The 10,621-nt window shown below is 38.8% G+C and overlaps 1 protein-coding gene across 1 annotated transcript; it reads left to right on the top strand.

The window, feature by feature from the left end:
• The first annotated feature begins 2,696 nt into the window (after nt 1–2,696).
• On the top strand, nt 2,697–10,484 carry LOC131970316 (multidrug and toxin extrusion protein 1-like). Its single transcript, XM_059331681.1, has 17 exons — nt 2,697–2,825; nt 3,728–3,829; nt 4,088–4,156; nt 4,251–4,399; nt 4,785–4,827; nt 5,229–5,273; nt 5,393–5,490; nt 5,585–5,682; nt 5,787–5,900; nt 6,055–6,122; nt 6,326–6,434; nt 7,759–7,834; nt 7,921–7,990; nt 8,078–8,210; nt 8,347–8,441; nt 8,631–8,693; nt 9,442–10,484. The coding sequence occupies exons 1-17, from the start codon at nt 2,718–2,720 to the stop codon at nt 9,715–9,717; spliced, it is 1,716 nt and encodes a 571-aa protein (XP_059187664.1). The 5' UTR covers nt 2,697–2,717; the 3' UTR covers nt 9,718–10,484.
• Nucleotides 10,485–10,621: the final 137 nt, after the last annotated feature.

Raw genomic sequence — 10,621 nt, 5'->3', positions numbered from 1 at the left:
AAACTGTAATTTATAACAGCATCAAACAAATTAAAGTACTGTTTTGTAAGTTGTTTTAATGTTTACGGACCTTTACAAGTTTTTCTGTTTAGTATTACTGTTTCAACATTTAATCAGCTTTGGGGCGAAAGCCAAAATGTTAAACGTTGCCTTTCTAACTCTTTGTTGTCATCAATCAATCAATTATTTTTGACTGTTTTATTTAGTAGTTTTAAGTAGGCTAAAAATGTAAAATGTGACACACACATCCGTCAGAGTGTCAGTGAACAACAAGTCACATCAGAATAAATAGGCCACTCAACAAATAGTGAAAAAGTGTACATGATAAAAAGTGCGACATGTTAGAGAGAGAGAGGAAAGAAGGCAGGGAAGATGATACAGACCAGAGGCAGGAACACCTGCAGGAGTCTGAAGCAGGGAAGCAGAGATATGAGGTGCCATCTGATGGACTTAGAGAACACTAAGGCAAGAGCAGTGTTAGGGAAAATAACAAGTGACAGATACAAATCACTGGCGCTGCAGCACATGGTATCTGTGGCAGTCATTCCAACAGGCTGATTGATTTAGCCAACATAAAGCCCAGAGGGCTTTGGGTTGTCACACTAAGGGGAGCTCATTGCTTCTGAGTCTGAAAGCCTCTAAGAGGACATGCAGAGTTAACAGAAAGGCCACATTGTGCTCTTCTTTCCCTGCTATCAGACATTTGCAGCTAGGATACACTCACCTTTTCTGATATGTTGAAATCAAAATATCATTCTCAGCGCAGTCACAGCTATTTGATTCTGTTGTTGTCAAGACACTGGTCTCTGTCTAGCAAAAAATAATCAGACTTTTGCATATTGTTTTTTTTAATATACAGTAGCTAGAGGAGAATGATGTCTGAGCTCCCCCTCATTCAATTTTGTGTGCATACAATTACATTTTATTGCACAATATTGTTGCAGCCTTATTGTGCATAGCACCCTCATTTTAGAACATTATCTTATCCTGAAACCATGATGTGTTTCTGTGTCTTCAAGCATTCAGGACCATGTTTATCTTTTTGAGTAAAGAAGAGTAAAGTTTTCTAGCTTTGAGATGTCACTCATCAACATGAATTTGTTGGGTTTTTTGCAACATACCATGCTGGTTGGGAAAGGAATTGGGAGCTTAATGTCTCATTAGCAGTTCCATACCCACAACATCCATTTTGCTCAAAGAGAGTTGAATAGAGTGGCTCAGCAATGACCACTTTCCAGAGTTTATGTTAGCAGACTCTGTCTCAGAGTGTAACACTGAACATCATGTGGAAGGCTTCATCCTTAAGCCGGATTTTCAATAAGAGAAGCGATCAGAGTGACACACTCGAGTTAATGGAAACTATTTTTATGTCTGTGTATGTTTAACTCCTGCATCATCCAGTGGAAATCATGGATGTACCACGCAGATGCACCAAATCCTCCCCTCCCTGTGTAGGAGTAGGGCTGGTTACCGAGCTTCAGTACTCCATATTAGCGAGAATCAAAATAAACCACAGCAAAGAAAAACCAAATCTATGATAGTTAGGATGCCTGGTCTAACTCCAAACTCTATGTGACACAAAGAGGTGAAGATTCCGCAGCACCACAAGCAAATGTTTATGGCTTGATGGTGCATGTTCACTGCATGTGACCAATTAGCTTGAACTTATTGCTGCCCTACTTGTTTGGCTTGATCCGTGTCCAAACACTCACAGTCAATGAGTCATAGCCATTCAAAATGTAGATGTTTAACATTATCTCTGGTTTGCAGAGACATACAATGCCAACATTTATGCTGGAGAGGGGGTGTGTTAAAATCCTATTTAGTCTACAGTATAAATAGATTTAGAAATAGATTTTGAGCATTTTGGGGAAGCCTGAAGCAATCTTTAAATCATCTTATTTCTTAAGGCACCTTAAGACGCCTTAAGTGCAACTATGTTTTCCATCCATGGAACAGGGATCTTACTTACCCTGACACATGCTATCACTCTGCTACACATGGCTTGTTGAATGGGTTTTCTGCCTGCTAGCAGCAGAGGCCTGCGTCTCATTCTAGATGCTGTCAGAGCGGTGACTGGCTAACCTTTACTGCTCTCCAGTAGGACACAGAACCATATGACAGGTTAATGTTTTATATCCCCCAAACACTTTCATGAATGTGTCGACCTGAATTGATGGTGACTGATTGGACTGCTTCCATTTCTTCAAAGGAAACCTGTGCAGTCATTAAAATGCAAAAGATGAGATTCATGAATAATCATGACTTCACACCTTCTGTCTGTTCTCATATCACATCCGACTACACTGAGTTACAGCGAAGGCAGGTTTTGGTTATTTAATATGCTTCCTACAATGGCATCTATTGGCCGTATAATCATTCACTCAGTGAATTCAATGAAATGCAAAATTAAATTTTAACTGTTTTTTAATTAGAAAATTAAAGTGTTTATGTCATGCATGCCATCTGCCTAGAGAACATAGATCTAGACACAAAGGATGAACTCTGCACAATTTTTACATAATTGTTGTCACAGCCTCTAACCTGAAATTCAATTTGTGTAACTAGCCAAGGTTTACTTTATAAGTAACTTTTTAAAGTGTTGAAATACTCAACCATGGTGAATCTTGTCTGTAGAAAGCTTAAAGATAAGTACATGACAGAGAGGACCAGCGCTGCAGTGGAAAAACCTGCATTCGTATCTGGACGCTGCAGACATGGAGGAGTCCAGTGACAAGCTTTTCTGCTGTAGCTGGCTGCGCCGCTGGGTTCCCCTGACCCACAGGGAGGAACTGTACCACATCCTGAGGATGACAGGGCCTCTGGTAAGGATTGGCACTGTTTACATAGCTTTCTCCCTCTGCGAGCTGACTGTGTGGACTGAGGCTGTCCTTTGTAATAAGTTGATATACGCAAGGTGAGATTGATGAGAGTGTTTGGCTTGATTTGTCAGGGAAAAAACGACTTTATGTCTGAGTTTGAGAAGCAGAAATCAGTCATCCAGAAGAGTTCTTGCCAGGTTTCAAACTGTGGCTGCAACCTGACAAAGTGATAACAGTGTGATAGCTCGTTTGCAAAGAGATCCACGCTAATTAATTGCAACTTGTGTTAACTGTAATTTACAATGTATCATCTGGGAGATGGTTAGCTGTATCAACTGCAGTGGTGGAAGAAGTATTCAGATTCCTTACTTAAGTATAAATAATAATACAGTCTGTGAATAATATAGCTGCCAAATTACTCCACTACTAGTAAAAGTTCTCAAAAGCTTAATGAGTAAAATACAAAAGTATCAGCATCAAAATGTACTTAAAAGTTTCAAAGTAAAAATACTTTTTGTGCAGAATGACCACGCTCAAATTTTTAAAAATGTATTCTATATATATTATTGGATTATTATTACTGTTGATGCATTTATATATGGATCATTTGACTATTAGGTAGGTTCATTTGAAATACTTAATATACTGTTATGTGGTTTTATTTGTAAACATGAATCATCAATTTAAATTAATCATGTTTTTAATGTAAAATCTCAACCTGAAGAGTAACTAAAGCTGTGAGTCACATGTAATGTAATAAAAAGTGGAATATTTGCCTCTAAAATGCAGTAGAGCAGAAGTGTAAAATACCTCAACATTTTACTTCAGAACAGTTCTTAAGTAAATGTACTTAGTTACATTCCACCACTGATCACCTGCACCGTTGTTGATGTTTGTCCTTCCAGCTTCTCTCTCGAATCCTTAATTACCTGCTTCCATTTGTGGTTACGATGTTCTGTGGGCGTCTGGGAAATGATGTGATGGCGGGATACGGACTAGCTTCTGCTGTAAGTTTTCCTCCGTACGCTCCACAGACTTGTGGGGGCTAGAATGAGCAAATGACAGGTGGCAATGTAAATTCAAGTGAGAAAATTAAATATTAAACTATGAACTCACCTTCTCAAGATTAATTTTACAATAGTCTCACAAGCCTTATGATTTAATCAATATGTACATTTCCTCGTATGACTCATGGACATATTGCTCACATCGGAGCCCTCAAGTAAACGTCTGACTCATTCAAGTGTGTTTCATATTCATTACAGGCCATTAATATTACCACTGCAGCAACAGGATGTGGTCTGGGAATAGCATGTGATACTCTGGTGTCCCAGGTTTGCCCTATATTCAGTTTTGTCCTCAATTCCACTGACTCCCAACTGTTCATTCATTACACCCTTTTTTAAATGATTGATGTGGTCTGTGCAGACATTTGGTGGTAAGAACCTGCTGAGGGTGGGAGTGATCCTTCAGCGCGGCACCATCATCCTGCTGTTGTTCTGTCTGCCCTGCTGGGGCCTGCTCATTAATGCCGAGGCCATACTGATATGCATGGGCCAGGACCCCGAGGTGGCCAGGTAACTAACAGCACCAAGCCTGCATTTCAAGCTCAGAGCCTCTGTCCGTGAATGATATTCAGTCTCAGCAGTAGCAAACAGCTCTGCATTAAAATCAATCCGGTCCCCACAGATTCACTGAGTGGATTCAGCATAAACTAGTAATCTGTATGCTAAATATTTATCAAATGACCTTTACCGATCACATTTAGAGTTTATATGAGGAGAGGAAAATAGCACCTCTCCTGTATTATCTTCTTCAGAGTTGCTAAATCTACTGTATATTTACTATAACTTCTTCATTTCATTTCATTTCACCTGAAAGGCATATCTGTATGACCCTAAAAAGTGAATATTACCTTAAACTTTTTTTTTTTTGGATCTGAATAAAGCTTATTGTTTTCAGAATAGCCCAGCTGTATATGACAGCCTTCATTCCTGCTGTACCAGTGAGTTTTCTATTACCTTCATGAGCAAATTCAAGACATTTTAGTGATGTATAGGAAAATCACTGTATAATCTCTGTGTGTTTTATCTTTTTATTTTAACTGTTTTGATTTAGATTTTTTAATGATGGATGAGAATGATTATTGCAATATAAACAAATACTGCCATGAGTATGACCATTTGATGAAAACAAGCCTGATCATTTTAACAAATAAATAACACATAACAGGCAATAACAAGTATACACACACACACACACACACACACACACACACATACATATATATATATATATATATATATATATAAATTCATAATAATACATTTCAAATATATAAGATTCTTAATTTTTTTTTTAAATTACCTTTATGTAACTAAAAATAAATCTATTTTTGTCTTTTAGCCGATGTTTCTACATCAGCTTCTGGTGTCTTATCTGCAGAACCAGGTGCACTACTGTCCTCTACTTTTATTTCAGGAAACCAAAACATTTTGTTAATTAATGTAATTACTGAGGGGAGAGGTATAAGTGGTACTCAATGCATCACCTGCTGTTTGTGTCCTCAGGGTATAATACTGCCACAAATGTACACTGCTGCCGTGGCAAACATAGCAAATGTTGTGACGAACTACATCTTTATATACTGGCTGGATCTGGGGGTGATGTAGGTGTAGTTGCACATGTCAGTAGATGATTTTAAATTTGATTAAAACTGTTACACGCTCTCATATCAGCATGCCTGTGTGCATGTCTTACAGTGGATCTGCAGCAGCCAATACTCTGTCTTGGATTTATATCTGTGGTTTTCTGTTTGCTTACATTTGGTGGAAGAAGCTCCATGTAACAACATGGGGAGGTGAGGGATTTAATATTCATGGTCTCCCCATGTTTTCATGCCTTACTCTGTTCAGCCACCATCTTTTCCTCTCCACATAACTGAGTTTCTCTCTCCCCCTGCAGGCTGGTCTGTGGAATCACTGCAGGAGTGGGGCTCCTACATGAAACTGGCCATTCCCAGTACATTTATGATATGTTTCGAGTGGTGGGTTTATGAATTTGGTGGATTCTTTGCAGGTAATCCAAGCATTTGCATAATAACATTGAGCCTGTTCCTATACATGTAAACAATGCATTGTACACAACTATTTTGTTTAAGATAATTGATTTTTATCAAACCAGCATGTGATACAAATGCTGAGTCATGTTTGTTTTTGTCTCTGATGATCAGGAATGCTGAGTGAAGATGAGCTGGCAGCCCAACATGCTGTGATAATGGTGGCTTTCATAACCTACATGGTACTAACTATAAGTTGTATTCTTCTCTGGGCAAGCCTCAGATTTAGATTTGTTAAAAAAAACAAAACATTACTTATACTACTTAAAGTTAATGAACACTCTCAGGAACAAGCTTTTTTGTCTGTAAGTGTTCATACTTTCTGATTCCTGACTGTATTTTTTCTTTTCTTTTTTTTTTTTTTGCAAAAATCATGAACCCATAGTTCCCTCTTGGTATTCAAGCTGCTGCTTGTGCCCGAGTGGGGAATGCTCTCGGTGCAGGAGACACTGCCAAGGCGATCCTCACCACTAAGATGTCATTTGCTCTTGCGGGTCAGTTAAAAACATGTTCTTTTGTTTTAATTAATATCTGATATTGATTTTGGGCAGGGGTCTTGGTCTGAACCCTGGGCTTGGTCCTTTCTGTGTTGAGTTGCATGTTCTCCCTGTATCTGCGTGGCTTGTCTCAGGGTTCTCCAGCTTCTTCCCACAGTTCAGAGACATGCAGGTGTTAGTTTAACACGAGAACCACCAGGAGTTACTGTATACTTAAAACACCCAACGGGTAAAATTCAGATTGCACTGATTTTCAAGTGACAAGGATTTCATCCTACAACACAGGGTTGAATAATGAAATGCTTGAAGTCACGTTATACTACTCATACCCCTTTTCAACCAAAGCAGTTTCAGGGCCAGTTTGAAGCTGGTGCTAGTGCTGGTTCACAGTTGGTTCAACTTGCGAACCAGCTCTGAACCTGTTTACTTTTCCACAGGCTCTAGAATCACGTCATTACGTCACTGCTAACGTCTGTATATGTCTCGGCCATCTCTGCAAGTATAATAACGGCAGACTACAAGTCTCTACGACACATCTGTGCTACTCATTTTGATCACTATGGATGCCGAATATATTGTTATTAACGATGAACGTAAGATGTTAATGTTGGACTTTGTTGGAGGCTAACGCTAACCTGCTAACTTTAGCTCGCCCGTATCAATCACATTGCAGTTAAACAAATCAAATAAATGAATGATACACGTTTAAGTTTGTCTCTCTCAAGGGCACAGAGTTGGTCTTGTTGGTCAGATAACCCCGCCGCCAGCCCCTGAAGTAGCGGTTCACAGTTCAAGACCAGCAAAGACTTGGTGCCGCTGTGGAACCAGTTTTCCCGGCCGGGAGCCGACCCTTTGGCGGTGGAAAACAGTTCGCAATTGGGCACTGGCCGGGAACCGGCTCTGGTCAAAAAGCCCTATCATAGAACAACAATAAAATAATAGAATAGTACATTTCGTTCATATATATTATATTCTCTTAACAAAGTTCCAAGGTGAACAGCAGATTAAATAGCACAGATAACAACAACACATTAGTAGACAAGAGTAAGTTTTACCTTCTGACGCTTAAATGGCAATTTTTTTAAATCCTTAAAAGGCTTTATTTTGACCATTTTTAACAATAGGGGTGCCACAAGCCACATTTAGGAAAAGACATTGAATTACTCGTAGGTGTGAATGGCTGTGGTTGCCTGGTGATCTGTCTGGGACAAACCCTGCCTCGTGCCCAATGTCACCTGGGACTCTGTGAGCCTGTAGGCTGTTTCAGATCAACGGATCGATGTTTGATTTCTTCAACATTGTCACAACTTCTCTCTTCCAGGTAGCTTTGCAGTGGTGGAAGGTATTGTGCTCGGCTCTTCCAAAACAGTGATCGGCTTCATCTTCACCTCTGATGAGTAAGTCATTACATGCACTCACATTTCAATACTTTATAGCTGTTAACTGCGATAATAAAGTGACACAATCTCCATTATCATTTCAGGAAGATCATAGAACTGGTCTCTCATTTGATGAATGCCTACTGTTTCGTTCAATTCTTTGATGGTCTTGTGGTGAGTCTATCAGCTGGAAAAATGCATTTGCAATATGATACAAAAAGTCATAAATATTAAATACAAAATGTTTTTTCCCCATCCTAGTGTGTGTGCACGGGCATCTTCTTGGGCACAGGCAAACAGAAGATACCAGCTGTGTGCAACTTCATTGGATACTACTGCATAGGACTTTCACTATGCGTTATTTTAATGTTTGTGGCAAAACTGAGAATTCTGGGTAATTATTATGAAGTGACCATGTTTTGCTACTATCATAGACTTTCAAGACAAATAAATTGCTGCAGAGGAAGAGCAGGTTGTTATAAGTGGAGCCTGCTGTTCACTCGTCAGACTAATTTGTCATTTCTCCACAGGTTATTGGCTGGGACTGCTCATTTCTTGCATTATACAATCCACCTTCTACATCACTGTCATCTTCAAGCTGAACTGGAAGAGTATGACAGAGGAGGTACGCTGCTGGCTAATCTAAAAATCAGAATCATGCAGGGTGTCAATTTTTTTTAGATATACTGGCTGAAGTTGTCTATTATTTTCTTCAGCATCAGTTGCTGAGAAAAATCCAGCAAATCTCAGTAGCTCTTTGTTAAATGTATAAATAAGGAGAAATCTGCAGTTTGGTTTTTGTATCTGTTTGCAGGCTGTGAAACGAGCTCAGAAAAAGACACACATGGCATTAATAAGCACAGCTGACAACCACACAGTGAGTAATAGAAACATAAGTGGGCTGTTTTTATTAACACTAACAACCTAAGTGGCTTTTCATAACTTGTTTCTCACATCACTGGACTTTTGTGTTCTGTGTTCTATTTTTAATGTTCTACAGAAAACTAAAAGGTATTTTTTTTTAGATTTTTTGAAGTTGGGTTGTATGAGGCTACAGTAGATGATTGTTGGTGTTTATCCATGCTCTCATCAAAGCAACCACACTCCAGTGACAAAAACAGTAGTTTTACCTCACAGAATACAGAAGTTGTTAGGGGACTGCTGCGTTGTGTGACTTTAATGAATCAAAATTATTCCTTTAAAACACCAAAGTAACACAATACTACAAAAGACTCAACGATCAAGGCATTGATAGTCCAGCAACTACTGCTTTCTAAGAGGTGATGAAATGTTGATAGTGTCTGGTGAATTTGATGTGCGTGCAATGACTTCAGTTCCCTCAATGGTAACTCAAACAGGGCTGCCTGACAGCAAGGTAATGCAGTGAAAATATTCTTAATATAGTGCATGCTGCAACTGATATCGATTTTTTAGGTGGGTCTTTTTTAGCTGGCTAAAATATGTTTTGCTGCTGCCCCTGTACCTCATACATACTTCAAAAAAATCTGAACCATCCCTTTGGGTTAAAAAAATCAAACATCTGAGAACTCGACTTGTAAATTTTAATGTGCTTGACCTCCATATGACTCTATAAAATCAAGTAATATGATACTTTTTCCTTCAAGTCAGTGGACGGCTACATGTCTGTGAGCACTGAGTGCCATAATGGGAACAAGGAGACACAAGATGGACAGCAGCTGAAGGGTGGTCGTCTCTCCACCAGCCAGCTGGTCCTCAGACGAGGCCTCACCATGTTTGCAGCAGTTGCACTTCTAGCTGTGGGAACATGTGTGCACTTCCTTGTGCCCTTGCCAGAGATCGTGCCTTCCAACTCTACTTTGGACTGGATCAATACGACATATACTCCTGATCAAACTGTCTCCACTGTGCTGTCCCAATAGAAGGATAATCTTGAGATTCTTGATCATAAAGTCTTTGTTTGTGCTTAACGTCATTAAAACACTGAGTTTTAGATTCTCATGGACCCATTATCTTTGACAGAAAGAGGATAGTGTGCAGTTGAAACACACAACTTACTCAATTTTACATCATACTTACTATGAATAGTCTGATTCATTTCAAACACAGCCACAGCTTTCCTTAGCTAGCATATTAGTGTTCACATTGGGTTAAAAGTGGAAGAAAAATAGACTTTACACAATACAAAGAGTTCACATTCACGTTCCTGCATTAATACTTTACAAAAAGGATTAAGTATCATTCACATCAATCATCAAAATATATGCATATGCATTAGGCCAACTCTAAATGGAAAATAAAAACTTTCTTCCTCTCCACACTTTATTTCTGTTATTATGTTTAGCCAATTTGGGAAATATTTCATAATTGCATATTTTTTTGGTTCGGTCTGTGTGGTTTTCTGGGTTTAAGTTTTGAGGCTGTCAGAGTAGATTCATGTAATAATTAACTTGAAGGTAGGACTGTTTGAAGATTAGCAACTGTGAACTGGTCAACCATGTGTAGAGGTCAGCAACTGTTGGTCCTTTAATTACATTATTGTGTAAAAGTAAAGTCACTCTGAATGTCCTGTTTAAAACAACCATGCTGTGGCTCTCTCTCCATGCTGCATGTATTAAAACATTTGATTCACACCGAGTCTGTAATTTTTTAGAGAACAATCAATTCTCAATATTTTGAAAAAGACTTTCTCTAACAAAGGGATGAATTATTACCTTCTCTTGTCTGGTCTGCAGTTTTGTAAATGTTTTATATTTTTCCATGTGATGGAAAAACTGATCAATGAATCATTGAGTTGTTGAATCATTTAGTTCTGATCAATGAATC

Source organism: Centropristis striata, chromosome 4 (genome assembly GCF_030273125.1).
Source record: "Centropristis striata isolate RG_2023a ecotype Rhode Island chromosome 4, C.striata_1.0, whole genome shotgun sequence".
Taxonomy (NCBI): Eukaryota; Metazoa; Chordata; class Actinopteri; order Perciformes; family Serranidae; genus Centropristis; species Centropristis striata.
The sequence above is the reverse complement of the archived record's forward strand: the minus strand, read 5'-3'. Positions and strand labels throughout refer to the sequence as shown.